We start from the raw sequence: 23,224 nt of genomic DNA on the forward strand, positions 1-23,224 counted from the left end.
ATCCGATTATTAAACATATTATCTGAATTCGAATCCCATATCAATCAAATATGTAATTTTATAACCGAATTCGAATTTGTTTAGTTAATTGGATTTTCAGTATATCCTATCCAAATTCAAAGTAATTGGATGGATGAAAATATCCGAATGTACTTCGAAATCTGACATCTAATTAGAATGACCATTGGTAGTTTAATGTAATTCATTACTATTAATGAATATTAATGAAAGGATATGATGGATTTTTCAAAATTAAACTTCAATCGGATAAAAATAGTATCCGCCAAACATCTAATCGAATAAGATAATATCCGACTTAAAATTGGCATATCTAAATTCGAATCCACTATTAATTGGATCATCAGAATTTGAATCCGAATTTGAAAAAATTGAATTCGAATACTCATAAACGAATACGAATATGAATCAAAATTCGGATTTTTGACTATCTGCCTACATCCCTACTAACGAGCTTAGTAGAATCAGTCCACTAAAACCTCTCCAAAAATATATTTTAGTAAAACTAACGAACTGATAAGCCACACACGAGCTAGCTCAAACTGTTTGGGCTTTGCCCCCTCAACCCAAAAACAGCCAATTAAAATTCGGTTTGGGCTGGTTCAGGCTATAACAGGCTAGTTCAGTTTGGTTTTAACGATTTGAATTGCAAATTGATACCCCTAACAAGTTTTCGAGTACAAGTGTAAAAGTCAGTGATCAGTAATACATGATTAAAACAACAATGTATAACTTAATGATATATAAATGAATTACAAATTTACAATATACATCACACCTATGAGTAACTTAGTAATAGTTGTTGTGGCGTGTTGGCTCCATCGTCTTAACCCCATAGGGCTACCTCTGTGGATGTTTTTACATACTTTACCCATGTTATCAAACCCATATAGTGCTTCATATAGTCGGATACTGCCCCTCTATGGAGCATCATCTTCATAAATAGCCAACGTAATTGTAAGAGTAATGACTATCACAATGAAATTTCGGTGAGATTTCGAAAATTTAGACATTTTTCATCCCGAAGCATATTTCATTGCAGTAATCACTAAAACACCAAAAATTTTACTGAGATTTTGCATAGTTTAAAACATTGATCATGTTTCCTCTCTTTATGATGGAGTAAACAGAGATTTTGAAGATTGATAAACCAAGATTTTGAATATTGACATCAACAAGACCTTTTAGAAGATATTTTGGCGACCACAAAACCATAGAAAAACATTTTGTCAAATATCGGCTGTAATTCGCTAAATTTCGGCCAGATCGGCATATAGCGATTTTTTTTACCAACGAAACTGAAACCGACAAAAAATCACCGATATATCGGATATAAACTGATATTTTACCAAATTTTGGATGAATTATTCACCTATTTTTTTTGAATATCTATCTTCTCCAGACCTTCTCTTCTCTACTTTTTGCATTCTTATTATATTTTTATTTGATATGTAGCAATAGATCTTGCTTCATTCTTAACGAGTATAGCGTTGTTTGCGACGATCAAGCAGGATTCCACATAAATCTAGGAGTTTTGTCCATATACAATCGGATATGTGCCAATCATGAACACCAATTTAGTTGAAGTTTTCGCCAAACCAACAGTTCTAGTGTATTTATTGGCATCAAATTAAGCAAGACACCAAATTTGGGCCCAAAATGACCAAAAATTGGTCGAAATTTGGCAAGTTTTGGCTGAAATTTCAGCGAATTTTACAATTTCGCAGAGTTCACCCCTCGGTGAATAGACGAAATTCACCAAAATATCGCACTATACACATCACATCTAATCACCAAATTGATCCTGGAGATATATACACGATTAGGTAGAGAAAGCCAGCGAGAACATATGGTCACAAACAACCTACCCTTGGGGTATAATTCACAAGTAAACCACCGCACTAATCAGGAATCCAGATCCTCACCCCGTCGGGAGCACTCTGTGCTACCCCGACCTGACCTCACAAAACAGTGGGACCCACGGATGAAATTTTAAAATATTTGTTTTGTTTTTTTCAAAAAATGTTTTCACCATGGACCCACTGTTTTGTGTGGTCAGAAACCATCGGGGTGCACAGAAAGGAGCTGATCCGGACTCACTAACCAAGGTTGACGGTTAGGAACGGAAGTGAGCGCGGACCCAGGAACCAGCGTGAGTTTGTCAACTCAGCCGCTTTGACCGTTTGAAGGATGAGAGTCTTGAGAGCAAGACAGATCAAGTGTTGCGGGGGCTGGCGGAAAGATCAAGGTGGGGTCACAAATCAATCTTTTTCAAACAGAACTTCTTGTAATTATGAGAGGATCATTTGGCTGAGAGGATCCGGCGTTTGTCTAAATCAAATTAAATGAACCAGACCACTTCAAAACCATATATTTTTTTTTCAAGGTAGTGTCCCACCTCATGACATTTTCTTTTCAACTCCTATCTTATCATATGCTTTCATCACAAAATTAGAAAACACTTCATCTCTTAGTTATAGAGTGGACCACAAGTAATCTTTCTTTAAAATATGTAATGTCACCTTAGACAATCCCAACTCATGCCATTAGGGCAACATGAAATCCTTGTCCTTTCAATTTCATTTGATGTTGACCCTTTTTCGACATTTTTATGCTTTGTCGATACTTTACAATTGATCTAATAACAACTCGTCACTATATCACTGAAGGGTTAAATCGATACAGGTTCTCGTATGAAACAATAGAATATCGACACTAAGCGCCAAGCTACCAATATAAATGATGAAATTGACAATTATCGAAAACCCATTAGAAACTACCAACTTGGGCACTATAATATCGTTGCCCCAAACCATACGTCTCTAAACAAGATTTTTAATTATTGCTTTCGTATCACTATTATCACGCGACACATAACATTTTGCCTTTCTAGTGGCTAATATTGTAGTAGTTGTATGGTATGTAGAAGGGATAGATGTCTTACTAATCAAATCATTGAGAAACCAAGTTGTGGAAAGAGATAAGCCATAAATTGGTTAAAATATACATGGAGTTCATTTCAAAATTTGACTACCTAACAAACTCAAGTCCATATCCATCTGAATTTTGAACATAAAAAACACCTATAGTTAAAGAGTATGAAATGGATGCATCATATTTGTAGATCATATACAAATTGCATATAAAATCCAATTATTCAAGAACAAAGGGGACAAAAGAGTAGGTAACTTGGCTTCTTTTACTCTACCCAAGTTGCAATTTAGCTATTATAATAAGAAACTTGGGTGATACAAAACAAAATAAGGGTTGCATATCCTTGCAAATTGTGTTATTGTTAGTCAAGAAATTTATGAGAAACACTAAACGATAAGGCAGATGATGCCATATGGAATTGTCAAATGGGTCCCCTAATTTCACATGTTGGAGTATTGGACCCGTTGTTCTATAGATGTTGTTACCATTCATTTAATTAAGTCCATTCCCCCCAAGTGCTTGCTAGATTCCTATCTGATTTTTCTTTCAAGAACTTTAAATGAGGACAATTACTGGCTTCTAAAGTTACAGGGCAATGGTTAATAGGTTCGCAAATAGCTTATCATACCAAAACCTCAAAAGGGTTGACACAGTTGGCAAAAACCACCACCTCATATTATGAGATCAAGAATTCAAATCTCCTTGAAGCTGGAACGAGGTCCTGTTGTATATTTGAATAAAGCTACCTCCCCTGACAATGTGGTCAATGTTCATATGAATTGGCCCAGACAAACCTTAATTCCGGAGGGGGGGGGAGGGGAAGAAAAAAGCTTACCATACCAATCTCAACAGTAGCACAGTGTTGTATCAGAACTTAAACCAGCTAGGTGATTCATATCAATCATGTTAAGTTGTAACTAAGTCAAAGCCAAATTTCATACACTATGAGCAATGTTTTAACTGTTTTTGACACCAAAATGTAGCATTCCAACCTGAAACAGACCAATTTATCAACCTGTTGAAATCGAGAACAGAAGACGTAATTACAAAGAATTGAATGATTGAACAACCCTTTCGAGAAGATGAACTGTTACAAGCTTTAACATCATAATCCAAGGAATTTAGAAGAGACTGAAATAATTTGAAGAAGTCAATAGCTTTAGACACTAATTCATAATTGTAGTTTACAAGAACCCTGGATTATGAATGGTGAATGAGGTCAGATTAAATAATCATATGATCATGCGTCTTAAACCAGCGCTTATGATGTTCATGGTGATTGAAAGAATGGACCTAGTAAAATGAGGGATTTAGAAGTTGGAAATAAATGAAAAAGATCACCTGACAAGAATGATTTGTAGCCATTATCCTTTCTCTATTTTGTATTTACAGTTTTCTCCATCTCTTTATTCAATGTCCTAACTGCTGCTTGCCACTCGCTGCTGCTTTGATCACTGTAGAATATCCTGTGCAACATCTTTAGTTCATCGGGATTTGCTTTCCTGAACAGTCCCCCCAACAATGACTGCATGTCATCAACTGCATCAATGTCTAAATTTGATTTACTCTGATCGAGTTTTACAAAATCTAGACTGAGGGTCTTCGGCTTTGTTTCCTCTGAAGAAAAACTTGATTTTAAATGGCATCCCTTGCCGTTATCCATATTGCGCAAAGCCACACAATGCGCTATGGGGAGGTTATCCAAATCCTCCTCTTCCATTCTAAGCTTCTGGTTCCAGTACTCCAAGCATTTTTTATTAGGATCAAGTGCCTCGATAGCCTGCAGTACTCTAGTTAATATCCATATCAAAACATCATGATATACTGCAATACATACAACATGGTATTCCTACCGTTAATTCAGCAATGCATGAGATACACTAAAAAGGAAATCTAATTTGGTAGTTATAAGTAAGTCTTTCCAACTGACGACCCATCTAATTTGGCAGTTATAAATAATTCTTTCCAACTAACGACCCACATTTGATAACAATCTTTCGAGTTGAATTTTGGCCTTTAAAACTAGGTTCTACCCATCTGGCCTTCATCCAACAATCTCTTTTGTGGAAGTTATCTGGCATGTCATTTCAAGGAAAAATACCAAGTGCATCTGTTGAGAAGACCTTCTGAGATATGTTAATGACACATAATCATGTAGTATTTAAGGGTTGCAACATAAAAGAATTTAATAGGTAGCAATGACTCTATGATGGTTATATTTATTACTTTCAATTCTTACCACAAGCATTTTTTATTCCAATTAGTTCTGTATCCTGGTCAAGCACAGGTTCCTCACTTGGGATAGCCAGTGATTAAAAGTTCAAGCAATATAGAGCCGAACTGATGACTCAAGTAGTACTAAAAAAATAATTCAGAATATATGGGTCAATCCTAGTAGACTAGGAAAACAGTAGTTCTGAGAACAAACCAACAAACAAGAACAGGAAAGCGGGTAGTATGCATATAATGAATTCCCAAAACCTGAAATCAGTATTCGAACAAGAATGAACAGGTATCCAGTTATTTAATTAAGGAAACTAAAGATGAAAAATTATGGTCATGAATGTGTAATTGATTTTGTTAGATAGAGAAATAACAGGAATTAAAATTGATGCAGAAGACCAGAATCGAATCAGGCACAAATCAACTATAACTGGCACAGAGGCAGAACAAGAAATCAGAAAAAAATTAGCATCAATGGATCATAATTAGGTTGAACTCATCTGATTTCATCACTTGGGTTCATGAACATATATACAAAATCTTGAAGGTTTCTAATGGTCGGATTGCATAATATTAGAAGGCATGTAACATGAAAATTCTGAATTTACATGTACTTCGGATGAAGAATTGTATTGATAGATAGGCTTGTGAAAGCAACTGAGGCCACAACTTTATTTAAAAAACTTGAGACTATTAGAAATGTGGAATGATAGAATCAATCCTTAGCTATCACAATTAACATTTGCCAAGAAAAACCATAAACCCTCCAACAAGTGAACCAAACTGGTATAAGGACCAGTATATACGTCAACATCGCATTACCTTCAGACTTGTAATCCGTGGGAGCATTTTCAGGTCTCCTGCCATTATGGAAATAAACATAATGTATTTCCTTCTATTATCTAACCATACTCGGTCATAATTTAAATAGTTTTTATAGGATAATCATAGACTAAACAGAAAGAGCATATAACGCTATATTTTGCAACAACGTAAATAAACCAATCTTTATGACCAAGGTTCACAAAAACCTTACCTGAATAATTGGTGGAGACAAAAACCCGAACATTTTAAACCCATCAAGGCTTGGCAAACACTGAAAAGGTGGCAGTTCTTTACCAAGTACTTTCTGTCTTTTTACTTCTTGGTTTAGTCTATCAAGCACCATTTCCCAGCATTTATCGGCTGAGACATCAGTGTAGGCCTCACTTGGGCATTCCTCAACCGTAACCTGGTATACAGTTTCAATTGTAAGAATACCAGTGCAGAATAAACAAGCCAAGATAACTCAGTACCAGATATCTTGCACTTCCCTTGAAAGTGTACCCAGAAAATTATGATAATGATGGATGAAGTACAAAAACAAGAAGAACTAGACTTGCACACGAAGCTATTATCCTATTTCTAACATAAAGCTAGGTATATCATACTCTCAATTGGTTATTTCAACTTTGTAGTCATATCATTGTAAAAGAGTTAGAAAATATATGCTTTGCACAGACAGATTAGTAGAATTCAGAACAAACATATCCTGAACCTATAATAGACACATGGTGGATACAAAACAATCAATCCATGAAAGGAATACCCACACTACTATGACTTGGATAGTTGTCATTACGTAAAACGAAATAAAGATATTCACCTTGAAAAGAGGCCCAAGGAGGCCAGCATCCAGGACTTCTGAAATATAGCTACACATTTGTGTAGGATCAAGCACACTATAGAATCTGATCCGGCTCTTAAACCCTGCCAGATCAACCACAGAAAGATTAGACAACTCTGCTCTCAAGGGAAAAAAAATCCCTAACCAAATAAATAGGATGGCAAATAAACCATAGGACCTTCTGAAGAAGGTCTAATGCAATATACCTTTCGGGAATATGGTACGCTTATTACACCAGAGCTTTCTGGGTACAACTGCTCCAATGCTTAAAACCTCGATATTTAAATCCAACTTTTCAATGGGTGGTCCATTTAGAGAAGTCTTTAGGCAAGGACTGGTAACCTTAGTTGTAGTTCTGATAATGGTGCTTAAGGGTGAAGATGATTCTTGATGGGAAGTCCCAAGATCAACCCCGAACAGCTTATTACCATTACCCTGTTGTCCAGCATCCCTTGAACCTGATGGGAGATTTTTATTGCAGAGAACAAAAGGAGAATTCAATTCAACAGGACTTCGAGAGACTGATGAGCTGCAATCAGAAATTAACTTCATAGGAATACTATGGGACCTTCCACCACAATCAGAACCCACTCTTCCGGTTTCTACTACATCTGAACCAAGAACTTTCTGTTTCTTAATCACAGGTAGACAGGACTCAACCATATTGAGAGAGTTTTTATTATTAGCACTATCAGGCATTTCTCGCAACCCACTGCCATATTCATCAGAGAGACCCTCCAGATTTAAATCAATACACCCACCCAGCTGCTGTCCACTGTCATCTTTTATGATCACTGCTGCCTTATTCAAGAACCCATTCTCTACTTCTGGCCTGGCACAAGGTCCACCACATAAACTAGACAATCCCAGTTTCAATTTTGGAATAACTACTTCTGAGGAACTACAAAGATCAAATTCACAAGTCATGTTACCGTTAGGGGATTTCTTCCATTCCCTGGGAGCAACAAAAACTTCTTTCCTTTTGCACCAGACAATCAGGCCTGGTTCCCTGACTCGATTGGTCCAGCTTCGGGATGCCAGCATTAGTCTGATTGAGAGCAACCAATCCAAGGTCCTTCAAGGCCCACTGATTTAGAGAATTCAATTCACCTTCTAAAGCTTCCACCAGAACATCCAATTCATCCAAGTCATAGCGGAAAAGTATAAACTTCTGGCCTACTTCACATGGACAGAGAAGGTTTGCATGTTTAAGACATGCAAAGCGATCAGGAGAGCAGTTGCAACTTGCAGCAGATAGGTGTAAGTCATAGAAGCATGAAAAACATTCTCTATCATGCGTCAAATCAGCTTCAGTGTCCATTTTTCGGGACCGCAAAAGAATTGGAAGAGAGTCTATTCTTTCATGCTCCATATTAACTCGGATCTAGAAACCAAACAAAATCACAAGTCACATCTAACACTTACTTTAATATAAGTTAGCAGATTATAAAAGCCAGACTCACCTTAACAGCCCTACTGAGTATCCCATCCTTACCACAGACACTTTTCCACCTAAAATTTTCCATGCTTTCCTTCCTGAGTACTGAGAGCTCCCATAAAGCCCGTATAGCTTCACGAGCTGCCCCTAATAGCAGCTTGTCATGGGATACAGATGTCTTGCGACATTGCTCACTATAGAGCTCAACAGCACTTTGTCCATGTCGGAACCAATCAACTGGAGCAACGTTCACAGCCTCCGCACAGTTGAAGCCACAGTTGAAGCCAGAGTGGTATGCCCTTGGAAATGTCAGAACAAATTCTCCAGAATGTTGGATAGCACGGTAAACTGGAACACCCTCAGATTTTAAAACTGATGGGGATAACTGAGTAACCTGTTCCAAATGTTGAAATATAAATTGCCAAATCTTGAGTAAGGGGAGAGAGAAGGCTACACATCTCTGTAACAAGGGGACAAATACATTGCAAAATAAACAGAGCACCAATCAGTGGTACCTGTTAATATCCGAAGCTAAATACTACTCTATTTTGATCTTGTGAAGGCTCAATTCTTTGGCAACTTAGGACAATTAAAAATATACCAGGCCTCCAATGAAGAAGCTGTGCATCATCAACCAGTAAAAATGTTACAGGAAAAGCCAACTTGCAATTGGGCGTCATTGTCCTGATCTTGCATCACAAATTATCTCTATCTCTAATGTTCTAAGGACCAATCTGAAAGATGACTTACATGAAAAAATAAAGGGAACAAACCAAACAACATACTTGGGATGTGGCAGTTGAAAGATGAAACTCTTTGTTTTGGTTGCTAAGTTGGTATAATATATGAAAACAGACCATTCAGAACTGGAAAATTAGATAAAGCTAGAGAACCAGAACCATAGATTGCAAATTTCTGGAGGTCCACAAGGTTCACCACTGAAACTTTACAAAATTTTGTACCCATCTTTCTGTTTTAAAACCAAATGCTCTACTTTAGATCCAATCATGGTCAAACAAAAATGTGAAAAATACCAAACAAACTCACCAGTTCATGAAGTAAGTCAGGCTGCTCTTCAAACAAATCCGGTAAATGCTTTCTCATTGCATTTTCCAATTCCACAGCTCTGCTTCCAGGGACTCCATACCATATTTTTGGTTCACCCCAATGAAGATAGTTTAAAGAGTAAAGGTGATGGTCTTCAACATGCTATTGCCAGCAGAGAAAACAAAAGCAGGAATAGAAATCAGCTTTGATAAAGAAGGTGAAAACAAAATACATTTTTTCTGTAGTCTAGAGATTCAAAATGAAGAAATGTATCAAAATGCAGATGTAGATGGGATTTCTGGAAAAAAATTCTGCCAAGCACATTCTCTGGCCTTTTGGAGGATGATATGGATTGTAAAGTATACAGTACTACAGCACATCTCTCTACCATATTGGGTACATGAACTGTACAAGTGACTTGGTTTTTGACAATCACCCCCCCCCCAGCGCACGGGAAGAAAAAAAAAGACGACTCCAAAAAGAAAAAGAAGAACCCACTCTTTGCCAAGCAGATAAGAACCTTAAGTGAAACTTCACAAATATAAAGTGACACGGCATACCAATGGAATCACTAGTCATATCAACCATAAGTAGTCAGCTAGTTCAAGATCAAAATTATATCGTGAAATGCAAAAACTCCAGAACATAAAAGATAAAATCATTTTTATATAAAAGATTTGTCCTTCAAAGAAACCTACAAGATGATATGGTTAGACAGTACAAGTTTCCCTAACACTACTAACAACAACAATAACTCAGCCATGTCGAAACTAAATGGAATTGGCTACATGGATTCTTTCAAAATGAAGTACGGAAAACTGACTTTCTCAGAAAGAAAGTAAATAAGGGAGGGCATTTTACCGTTTCTATTGTATCAATCTACCCTTGTTTAATTCCTGTAGAAGGTGGAGCGTACAGGGCAGATGACTTCAAAGTGGCCTTCCCATTCATAGTAATTATAAGGTTTTCAACATCATCTGGGTATTAAAGCTAGTCTCTTATGGTAATGTTTAACTATATAATATATCCACCACACAGCTCAAAGATTCTATCAGAAAAACAGATAAAATCTGACTATATCATAACAACATTCCTCTCCAGAAGATGATATTCACTGAAATTAACAGTTCAACAAAACAGCCTTTGTTACCATTATGCCAACTATGCTGTACAGCACACCTTCCTTCTACAATTGCTTTGACATTTAACATTTTAATACGTGAATACAAATCCCTATGTTTTTATATTTGGCACTCAAGAAATTGGGGGGGAAACATAGAGTAAGTATTGAAAAATAAGCAAAACTATATCAGCTTTTGCATACAACAGAACAGCAAATTTCAGGATAAAGTTTTCCTTGCCTGACCTTCATTATAGTAGGATACAAGGATTCAAGACTTACCCAACAAAAGGATGAGAAGCACATCCCAATATATAACCATGGCACTAAAACCCCTGAAATATCTTCTTTTTCAAAACTCAGTACAGATCCTGGTAGGCGAGGGAAGTTGTTTAAATTCCACCCTGACACCAGATACCGATCACAGTTGCTTCCAGTTACAGATGATGAGACCTTCGGAAATCCACTTCCGAACACTCCGGTTTCCAAATCAGCACCATAGCAAACCTGCAGTTACAAGAATGGGAAATCATGTACATTCAAGTGAAGGAAAATATTTTGCAAAATTATTTTTCCATACCTCAACCTCATCCGTTGGTTTCTCAATTATCCGCCAATATTCACCTTCAATATCCTCGACTGATGGAACCCACTGCTTTTTGGTCTCAACACTGCCTCCTCACCTTCCTTTATTCCAAAATAACGCTTTTTGAAGTCATTTGCATATTTTTGAAAGTCTTCGAGAGTAAAATCTAAACCACTTTGGAACCCAAACTTCTCATCCATGTCAGACGCAACACATTCACCAGCTTCATGAGCTCCTGAACTGATCCGTCTACGGGTAGTTTCCATCCCTGAACACCGCCTTCTTTTGCGCTTCCTTTGGCTACGACTTTTGTATTTTTTTCTCATGGGCTCCCTGTTTTGAAGTAGATCAATTTGCTGGACACGTGTTGAAAACTTAGCACATTCCCAGATGCTCATATCTCTTAAAGGGCAGGGTGGCTTCCATGAAGGAGGTGGTACAATCCGGCATATGCCATATGGCTCAGCTATTTCACGTATCCTTGCTATGTAACCAATGGTATCTTCAAATTCCTGACAAATGAAACATCATGACAAATAGTAAACAACATGTGGCTCAACCAAACTCATCAGATGATTTCAAGCCTCCATAGTAAGGATGAAAGATTACCTCTTCATTGGGATAAAAAACGGGAGCATCCTCAATGAGTGGCCTGCATGCTTCTTCTGGATGCCATCCAGCAGATACCTAGTTTAACATCTCAACATTGTATAAATCTCAATTTTCAATACAGGTATAGATTGTCATCAGTAACAAAGCTGGTAAATGCTGTTTAGAGTTTCCACAGAATTTTTCTTGTTACCCTTAGTCAAGTTCCATGCTAAATCCACATTCTCATAAAAATATTTTTTACAGAAGTTTCAAGCAAGAAGATTTTGTCATGACAGTAGCAGTGGATGCTTCAAGTACAACAGTAAGGAGTAATATATTACACATTGTGAAAAGGCTTATCTCAGACAAGTTGAGTTGAGTTGAAGTAGGGAACAAAGTACACAATGAGAAATTGTACACTGTACTTAAAACTACACAGTGTGGAGAACTTGTATGGTGCAATATTGCCTCCAACACATGAAAGTTATGCCTGTTTTAAGTATTCGTAGCTTAGCTGAATACAGATTCCATAGAGACTGCAACTCAAGTGAATTAAACTATTTAGCCAATATATGGATAACAGTTCCCACAAGTCCACGACTAGGAAGGATTAAAATTTAAATCTGAGCAGGAAAGGAAGGGTCTAGCTTTCTGGCCAAACATCTAGGGAAAAACATAATTATTTTTTTTTTCAATAAGTAAACAACATCAAATTAAATGAATCGATGGATTAAAAAAGTATTTTCTTCATATATTAAAGAAGGCACAATAATATAGTCAGAAGAAAACTGCTTATGAAAGGAAGCTGATGGTATTAACAGTGGGCTTCATCTTTGAGGAAGCACAATAATATAGTCAGAAGAAAATTGTTTATGAAAGGAAGCTGATGGTATTGACAGCTGGCTTCATCTTTGGGTGCATAAAATTCACGTTTGAACTCTTTGTTGTTGCACATAGGAAGAGAGGGAAAAAAGAGAATGAGAATGAATTTCATTATGGATAACCAACTATGATCATACCCTTCATTGTGACCCACATGAGATAGCGTCAGTAACTTATTATATTGTAAAAAATTCCTTCCCACACCAAACTAAGTGATTCCTTTGAAAATTCAGCAATTTCATCTGTTTCCACCAAACTATAATAGAACATGAAAACAAGGCATCTGATTAAGAGTGATATCAAAACATGCTGTTTCAAAAGCCCACTTCTAGACCAAAACATAAAAAGGGGAATAATAGACAATAAAATTGTTGCTCTAATGCTGGTTCTCTATCTGGGACACATAATATTTTCCTTGAACAGTCAAATTGTTTGTCTATATGAGGAACATATTCCATCCAAGGTGACAACTCTGCTAGATTTTATGTTTTTATTACGTACTTCAATATTGTTAAGTACTCATGTCTTAACTTCAGCTTACCTCTAAAACTCGATTATTCCTATTTTTATTACTCAGGAATGTCTCATCAAAACTGTGAACACCACAATTCAAGAAAGCCACTAAAATGAACTTAACAACTAGGATTAGGGTTATCACTTATCAGTAATACTATCCACAAGATACCACCATTAATAGGCATGACCACAAGAAAAAAACAAAAACGATCATACCAAGTGACCACTTCCAGAGTGCTTGGTATGACCATTGCTCAAATGTACACAGCCTTAACCCTGTTTCTAGAGAGGCAGTTTCTAAGACTTGAACCCATGACCAAGCGTCCAGCAAGTGAGCACTGGACCTTCTGTATGATTACAAAATATAGCCACTAAAACCAGAAAAAATAAAAGCACTTAATATAACAACTAGTCAGTGTACCTTTTGAGGACTGCTTGAGCATTCCATGGTGCCATCAGTTTGCTGGATGCACCTCATTGTTTGTTCCTGAATAAACAGTTATTATGAGATGCATATGGTCAAAACACAAATTATTCCCTGTCTGCAACAATGCACCTCTCTAACATAATCCACCTATCATGATAAAGTAAAATATTTTAAACCATTCACCGAAAAAAAATTTTTGAAAACCCAAGCCATAGGAAATCCACAGGTCCAGTCACCCATGTTCAACTGTTGGGCTAAAGCAGGTTCTACGTATGTCAATTAATAGGCAGCCTAACTTTTGGCAAGACAAATAACGAAAAAACCATGTAATGCATTTCAATATTACTACTAGTATGTTAAAATCCATATTATAGAGTTTTAACAACTTTGAAAACCCTAGTGAAGCAATATAATAGAAGTAGATAGAAACAATAAATAAATCTAAATTTATTTTTAGTTGCAATACTAATTAATAATTACTACATTATTTACCATGGATTAGATTTCAAAAGTACTAGTATATAACTATACACCAAAAGGGCCAAATTAGATTTAAGAGGAGCTGAACAGGATGCATCTGTGTACTATTATAAAAGACAAACATTGATCCCTTTGATTTTATTTCACCCATGTATATGCACTGAAACCAAGAGATTGTTGAGTCCAGCTTAGCCATCCAAAGAAGATGTTAAAAGGTTTTACCATGTGATGGAAAAGAGAGGACAGAAAAGAAGAACTCTATGCAACTTTGTAAAGTTTAACCCTCCAAAATCAGATTGAGAATAAAAGTTACCAAAATAGATCAAACTAAGGATGCACCTCACGAAATTAGGACAGAAACAGTTGATGAAAAGCAATGAACTAGAAAGAACTTGAGATATGAAGAAATCATATAAAAAATGTAACAATAAAAACAAGCTCCATGAACTTCTCATCCACTTCAGAACTAATATTGAATACCCTGTAGCAAACCTAGTTTTTATGCAGAAAAGAATGCTTAACCTTCACTTTCTTAAAACTGCTAGGCTAAATGTCCATTTTTTTACCTGCTGTGCATCATTAGTCACTTCCATGACATTACTGCTTGAAATTATTGAAGCAGTATTTGATCCCCTACTTATGTTAAAGGGAGTATCATGCACAAACTTTTCATGACTCAAGATTCCAGGATGTTCTTCTTTTAAGCAACTCTGAGTCTGGACACATTTTGTTCCCATTGAAAATTGTCTGCAAAAGAAAAATATTGGCAGAGGAATCTATATCAGGGATCAAAATTATCAAACTGCAAGACTAATAGATAAACAAATACAAAATTAAGAATAACGCAGGAAATTGAGTAAAACACACGATCCCATTGTGTGTCTAGTAGCATGTAAAGTAGGCCACATAGAAACTAAGAATAACGCAGGAGCTCTACATGAACAGTAAGCATAGGAAACAAAATTGCTGACTGAACATACAAAAGGCCCTAATAAATGAACATCTGAACATTCATCTCAATACTCATCTTACCTGAAATCATACCTTCTTCTACGCTGCTTACGAGAACCCATCCCCAAAACTAAAAATTTGAAAATCAAATGTTGGATCTCTAACTCTTCCAACAATGAACGATAAAACTCTTATTTGTATACAGAATCACAGATAAAGGACATAAAATTCTTCACCCAAATATTAGGTTCCTATCAGATTTGTGATTCCAAATCTGGTCATCTGTCCATCCGCAAGTTCTCAACTGTAACTGAATAAGGTAAACAGATATCCAAAACAATTAAAACGCATCTGTAAATGGCAAAATCCAGTCTGATGGAACAAATAATCATTCACAAACAATTGCCTTTCTTCCTTGGAAGTTGTGAACTGAAGTAAACCAGAAAACTGAGAGATCGACAAGGAGAAGAAGGAGGAGGAGGAGTAGAGAACAGCGAGCAAAGGGAAGACAATAGAAAGTATGAGAAGCCTCTATCGTTGTGAGGATCTCCAGCAAACTGCAGTTTTATTTATGGAAAACCTTCAAACTAATAATTAAAACCAAAAAAGGAAAGAAGAGTCCAATATGGACTTAAATATTTTCCAAAATCTCGCTCAAGATTTCAGCCATATTTCCCTTTCCCAAAATGCCCTCCCAACGCTCCCCCTTAAGCTGGAGAATAAACAGCAAATGCTGCCAGCTTGTTACAAATATAACTCACTCTTTCTACCCCAAGGATTTAAATAAGTCAGCCAATTCTTTTCCTGTTCAAACCATAGAGAAAATTGGACCGAAATTGTCGAAATGTCGGCGTTTTTCAAAACCGAAACAAAATACAAGGATAGGCACACAAAATGTTTCGTATAGACCGAAACGATACGAAACTTCTGCCAATACGACACGAAATTTTGTATCAACCCGAAACGATACTTCACATGTTATAAAAATGCATCTATTCGACAGAATTTCGACATTCCACCATTTCAACCCATATCACCCACTAAAATTTCAACAAATTTCAACTTTTTTTTTTTTTTCTTGCTTTCATCTTCTAGAATTCCATTTCATTCAAACACTAGATTTGGTCTTCTATTTGTGGATTTTCTCAAATCTTGCAAGGTGAGTAACAAACTTCCTCATTTTTTTTTTTTGTTTTGTTTGTGCCTTAAATCTTCTTGGATTGCTTCCAAATTTAAGTATGTTTACTTTAGACTTATGAATTTGTAATGTCAAAATTAATTTTTGGTTCTTCCTACTATTTTTTATTTTTCTGTTATTAAAAATTATTTTGTAAATTATGTATATTGCTAGACTTGTATTGTCATTTGTATGGGGTGCAAACGGAAGAGGGAGACATGGAACAAAGTAGACTTGTAATTGGTAACATTCTTACTTCTTCTTATATATAGTATATACTTGAATGTTACCTTTTCAATGGTTTTTTTGGTAAACTAGTAGTTCCATTGTGTTTATTATGCATGAAATAGGTAGTATGCAAGAATCCAAATCATTTTGAGACCATATGAGGCCCGAAATTGAAGTTCGAATTTTCAAAAAGAAAAATCACTAATTTAAACCGAAATTTCAATCGAAACTTCAAAATTTCGGCCTTTTTCAAGGTCAAAATTCCTGTTTCGACCGAAATTTTTTTCCTTCGTTCAAAGGAGATCAGTCCCTATTACAGCTTCTCAAAAACAAAATGCGAATCGACTTCAATATGCTTCATACAATTATAAAATATAGGATATGATGCTATGTGAATAGCTGCCAACTTGTCACACCACAAAGACGTAGGAGACTTATGACTAAAGCCAAGTTCGCCCAAAAACAGCCTAATCCACATCAGCTTATGAGTGACAAGTGCAATGGCTCGATACTCTGCGTCTCTGACTCTGCATTGGACCAAACAACCATTGTTTGCTACTTTACTCTTCCAAGACAAAAGATTCCGTCCAACCAGGGTACAATAGCCTGAGGTAGATCTCTTATCAATTGGTGAACCAGCCCAATCTGCATAATAAAAAGATCCCTCAGTTCTCTTGTGTGTTTGTAACCGTAATTTGTGTAGAGGAGCCCATGGCTAGGAGCTTTTAAATACCTCAAAATGTGTGCCACTGTATCCCAATAAGTGGTCCAAGTACTAGGTAAAAATTGTCTCACAACACTAATAGGAAAGGCAATATTAAGTCGAGTCACAAACAAATAATTTAGTTTTCCAACTAGCCTTTGATACTTCTTTGGACCATCAAGGGCTTCTCCATCTCAGGCACAAATTGTATATTTGGATTCATCGTGTTATCCAAAGGCTCTGAACCAAGCATCCCTATTTCAAATAATAAATCAATCACATACTTTCATTGGGATAAAAGGATTCCTTAACTAGACTGAGCCACTTCTATTCCCAAAAAATACTTGTCTCCTAAAATCTTTGGTTTGAAACAATTTCTGCAAATAGGTCTACAATGCATCAATCCCAACTATATCATCTCTAGTAATAATAATACCATCCACATAAACAAACAAAGATATCCTTCTTGTACTAAATTGACGGAAGAACACTAAGTGATCACCTCCACACTGTGTCAAACCAAAATCTATCACAGGTGGAGTAAATCGGCCAAACCATGCACGTGGTGACTATTTTGGTCCATACAATGATTTCTTCAAATAACACACCAAACCATTCTCTACCTAAGCAACAAATCCTAGAGGTTACTCTGTGTAGACTTCCTCATGGAGATCCCCATTGAGAAAAACATTCTTCACATTTAGCCAAAACAGGGGCCAAGGAAAGGTAGCAGTTAAGGAAATCAAGATCTGAATAGAAGTGAGTTTCACCATAAGGGAAAAAATCCAGATAGTCCATACCATAAACCTGAGTATATCCCTTTGCCACAAGTCTAGCCTTCAATCTAGCAAGAAAACCATCAAGATTTACTTTCCCTGCAAACATCTAGCAACATTTAATAGCAAACTTCTCAACAGGCAAAGAAACAAGTTCCCAAGCATGATTTTCCTCTAGGGCTACCAACTCCTTAGTCATCACAACTGTCCACCTAGGACGTGACAATATTTCAGACGCAGACTTAGGAAGAGGGTGAGATTCAATGGTAGAAAACAAGTGTCTAAAGTGGGAAAAATACCAATGCATGAAACAAAGTTAGAGATGGGATACTGGACACAACTTCAAGTGCATTTGCAAAGAGCAATAACATGGGGACATACCACAAAATCCATGGGTGTAGGAGGCAAAGGTGGAAGATCAGCATGAGTAGGAGGGTCCATAGATGTTGTCGAACGTCGCCAATACACAGTAGTGATCTCCGTTGGAATAGGCAAAAACGGAGGCCGAGCTGTAATAGGTGAAGAAATAATAGGGAGATCCTCATTAGGGAGGAGTCAATCACAAGCTCAAAATAATAAGAAACATATTCACGAGAATGAAACGTGAACAGTAATAAAATAGTTTTAAAATCCAAGTGAATGACAATGGTAGCCCTTCTGAGTTCGAAAGCATGCAACCAACATGCACTTAAGAGCTCTTGGATCAAGCTTGGACAACCCAAGACAGTGGTCTCTAACAAAACAAACACTCCTAAATACAAAAGGAGGCTACTCATGTAAAAGGATTAGTAGTATAACGAGGAATATGGGATACCACCTCTTAGAATAGGCGGGTTAATGAGATAGCAAGCAATTAATACAACATCAGCTTAAAAAGATTAGTGGACCTATATTTCAAACAGTAAAGAGTGGGTGACTTCCATCAGATGGAAATCCTTCCTTTATGCTACAACATTCTATTGTGGGATGTCGACACTAGAAGATTGATGAAGAATGTCATTTGATGTCATTTAAGTGTTAAAAGAAGAGGAACAAAATATTCTTTTGCACTGTCATGTTGAAGAATTTTATTAACTTCTCCATTATGTGCTCTGATACCATGAACTGTGGTAAACCAGAGAAACAAAGAGATGAAGAAGAAGAGGAGCAAAGAACAAGGGAGAAAAGAGAAGACAAAGGAAAGTATGAGGAGCCTCTACCGTTGTGAGGATCTCCAACAAACTATAGTTTTGTTTATAGACTATCTTCAAACTCACAATCAAAATGAAACAAGGAAAGAAGAGTCCAAAATGGACCCAAATATTTCCCTAAACCCAGCTCAAGATTTAGTACCCTATTTCCCTCCCCCAAAATGCCCTCCAACAGAAGTCAACCATGTATTCAAAAAGACAGTAAATTTATCCTAATAAAAGTGAGTTTCTCAAACTTCAAAAGCAGCAGGCACTCACTTATGACATATGGCACAGAAGCAAGGGATAAAATTGAGGTTGAAAACCGTAACAAGATTCATATAGAACTACCGAAAAACATAAAGTCTCATATATCATAGCGGAGCTAAATAAGCATGACTGTTCATTTTTACCATTTTTTTCTCCAACCCCTGACAAGAGGAATTATAAGGTAATAAACCCCTCATGGAAGGACTATAGCTATATAATTTTAAGATTTCATACACAGACGCTATTAATAAGTCATGTATCTTAGGCTACATCACAAGGATAGTGTAAACACCAAACCAGAAAATTAATTGCTAATGGAAAGATTCTAAAAAGCTTGAAGCTCTACTTGAAAAGAACAACCCTAGCTTAACAAATCAAGCATCCTTGCAAGCAATGCCAAATTCAGGGCTTTACTGTTGATCTTTTATAAGTTCTGCAACATGTAATGGATAATTGAGCTGGAGTTTACACTCTTGTAGAATAGCTAAGAGCACCTTGTTACTTCATTCTGTCTTTGCATATAACATTAGATGACCAAAGAATGACTTCACTTTTTCAGTAGCTTTGTGATCATGAAGAAAACACAAATGATCGTTCTTCCCCCCCCCCCCCCCCCTCCTAAAAGCTTATCCAGGGTTGGGAGAGTAGCATCCTTCTTTCTTTTTCCGCTTTCAGGAGAAGGGCTTTGCCTTCTCTCTTCAGCAGAAACAGAAGTCATGCAAGTGGAGGCCAATCTGACTCCGACTTGGGCTTCTTTCTTTTTCTGCTTAGCCGGTGCTCCCTCACTCACTCTCTCCTCCTGCCATTTTCTCTCCACATTGACATGTGGACCCATGTGTGCAAACCATGCAGTTTGCCCTCATCTGCTCCTCATTGCATTGATTTGAGATATTTCATCCCAAAACAGCAGCAGGTAGATCCACTATGCTGAATTAATTTCAAACTTAACTCCCAAATCTGCATGAAATACAGCTCATGAAAACCAAATCGGATCTAACTAGACACAATGCTGATTCCTAATCTTGTTGAGGAATTCTGTATATTGTTGCAAAACTTCCAAAAGAAGAAAGCTGTGCAATAGATTGACACAGAGTGTACCATCCAACCCAGAAGAATATCTGTAAAAGCAAATCCATATCTGAAACAGGGGCAAAGAACAAAACTAACCTCTACAACACAGAATCCTCTAGCAAAAAAAAAAAAAACTATTCCATTGACATAAAATAAATCCAACCCATTCCCTCCCCCCAAAATTGTGAAAAAATAAGAAACCTGATTCTGACACACCAAATCGACTTACAAAGATCCATAATTTTAGAACTGCTATAGAGAATTTTTCCAGCACCAAACCCCAGAAGATAAAAAGGTATGACGGAGGAGGCAGCTGGATCCTCAGAATTCAACAAAAGCAGTTCTCATAATGTAAAAACCCTCAAATACCAAAACCCAGATACCCAGTAATGAGACTTATTCTGTCTTTTTTGATCTTTATCACAACAAAATCATCTTATGGAATCTAATAACCAAAAAAAATGTCAATACGGACAAGAGATTCAAGCAAATCAAACCATCCAAATCCAACCACGAAACCTAAACATTTAGCGTTCAATCATTAAAGATAACAATTACAAGAATGATAAAATAGATAAGACAGAACAATACCAAAACTGAGAGAACTCAACGACCCAGGATCATACTTTGAAGAAACTCTTAAATTAAAAACACCAAAAATATGGATACTGGAACACCTAATTTGCAGCAGACCCACATACTCAAATTCTCCAGTTATTTCATGAAAAGGAAACCCAGAAAGGAAAAGAAAAAATCTAGAAAGAATAAAAAGAATATACATATAAGGAGGCAATGTAAACTGCCCCAAAAAGATAGAGATACCTTAATAGCAGCTAAATTTCCACATCAGATGTAGCGTTGTTGCAGCCTACAATCTTTTCTACATTAAAATTTACACGTCCTTCTCGTTATCAACAAAATGATAACAAATCTAATCCTAGCACACTGAAAAAATTACTCTTAAAAAGCCGTATAGGAAAGTCGGAGAAGGTAGTTGTTCCTGAAAGGTAGAAAGAGAGAGAAAGAACACGTATAGATTACAGCACGGATAGAAGGGTTAACTAACGACGCTCAAAGGCACGCAATATTTAACTGAAATCGGTGACTCCAACCAACCAGGACACAGCTACCTTAGCTTCTTTCCTTGATGTCTAAGAACCCAAATGTGTCTTATGTCCTGGAAGAAAATATAAATAAAATACGTTTAAATAAGAGTGTTAATTTGTAGACCGAATCGTTAAAACTGAATAAAGTCCGATCCGAACCGAACCTTAATGGGCTGTGTTTGGGCTGAGGGTGGCAGAGCTCGCACCAACCCGAACCCAAACTGCAACCCGTTATATAGTTTAACATTAAATATTGTTTGAATCATCATATTACTACTAGATAGTTGGTATAGACTATCAAAAAAATTGAACATGAATTCATGAAGTAGATCTTGTGCAACAAATTCATGAGCCGACTGGGAATTTCGTTGCATGTTCTTTTGAATATATTGTGCGTGCAGTGAACTCTTGTGCGGACTTCCTGGCTGGATTCTCGCAATCCACCCAAGAATTCCACCTTCACCCCCTTTATCTCCCTTGAAGCTCTTTCTGTCTTATTAGGAATGATGCTAATGGGAAAAAATTCTATCGTCTGTAAACCCTTTATTTTTTAAAATTTTAATATAAAGCTACCTTTCTCCAAAAAAAAAAAAAAAAAAAATTGAACATGAATTCAAAAAACAAATAGTCATTCTACTACTTGTAAGAGACAATTAGAAGGATTAAGTATGAATATCCAATTGAATGTACAAAGTTTTTTTAAATTAAGTAAATATTTATTAAGTATGAGAATGTTAATTAAGCATGATTATATTTATCGAGAAATATTTCTTTTGCATATCAATTAAATACCAACCCAAAAGAGAGAGATTTCAAAGAAGGAAAAAAAAAAAAAAATCAACATTCTCACGGGACAAGCAAATTTCAAGACAAATCAATCATAGCACAAGTTAGAATTAAAAGGTTTTTTGTTTGAAGATTTGTTTCAGGACTATCCGGTGAAGCCTAAGGAATGAGCTTGTAGTTTCAATGTTACTACTTATTATTTGAGTTCTTGATTTCTGTAAGGTGGTAGAATTTCTACAACATGGAATGACTTTCCATTTTTTAATGAAAATTGATCAATAGCAATTTTGTTTTTCATAGAATTTTGGCTCTTACTGTAGGATGCTCGACTATTTATTTTTATTATTTTTTTTGCATACCATAAATTATTAGCCCAAATCGTTAGTCAACCCGAATATAGACCGTTAGCCCAAATCGTTAATTAGCCCTAACCGAAACCGCACCAAACGAAACCGGCCCGAAACCTCTCCAAACCGCACCGTTGACATCCCTATGTTTAAACAAGCCCAAAAATATAAACAAAAAATTACAAATTGCACATTTTAATGTGGCCCAAACTTTAGGTTGCACGTTTTACTGTCATAAATTACAAATTGCATACTCTCAAAATTACAAGTTGTACGATCATAACTTCCATCCAAAATTCTGTTAAGTCAAGTGTGAAATATCCATATTACCTTCAATATGGTATAATGACTGTTTTACCCAAGGTTCGACATGTTGACTCGTGTCGCCGTGTTGGACCCTGGCGACACGGGCGACATGTCGTCAAAAGTCTCTCGACTTTTGGCAAGGGTTCGATGAAAAATCGAACCCCTGTTTCGAAGGGTATTTTAGGTCATTTTGACATGAAATTTGATGTGTAACCTAATTTGAGGCCAATAAACACATTGGGAGTGTTATTTTGACCTAAAACATCACCTAACCTAAAGTTTATAATTGGCATATGTCCAGCTATATGCGAGCAAAACTGGAAGTTTGGAAAATTCATACAAACTAATGTAAATATGCAAAGAGAACACAAATACACAAGTAGTAAAGAGATGTATTAAAGTTTAC

At 36.4% G+C, this 23,224-nt stretch overlaps 1 protein-coding gene across 1 annotated transcript; it reads right to left on the bottom strand.

The window, feature by feature from the left end:
* Positions 1–3,800: 3,800 nt before the first annotated feature.
* On the bottom strand, positions 3,801–21,080 carry LOC149005549 (lysine-specific demethylase JMJ18-like). The gene is given in 15 exon segments (XM_089167774.1): positions 3,801–4,732; positions 6,212–6,406; positions 6,821–6,924; positions 7,048–7,780; positions 7,782–8,225; positions 8,305–8,673; positions 9,327–9,488; positions 10,729–10,953; positions 11,027–11,121; positions 11,124–11,544; positions 11,642–11,719; positions 13,443–13,508; positions 14,495–14,675; positions 18,145–18,272; positions 20,865–21,080. Coding segments are annotated over 13 exon segments (3,468 nt in total). The 5' UTR covers positions 14,666–14,675; positions 18,145–18,272; positions 20,865–21,080; the 3' UTR covers positions 3,801–4,327.
* Between the last annotated feature and the right edge of the window lie 2,144 nt (positions 21,081–23,224).

The sequence above is a fragment of the Hakea prostrata genome, chromosome 9 (assembly GCF_041222555.1).
Source record: "Hakea prostrata isolate BN-2017 chromosome 9, UWA_Hpros_2, whole genome shotgun sequence".
NCBI classification, from domain to species: Eukaryota; Viridiplantae; Streptophyta; class Magnoliopsida; order Proteales; family Proteaceae; genus Hakea; species Hakea prostrata.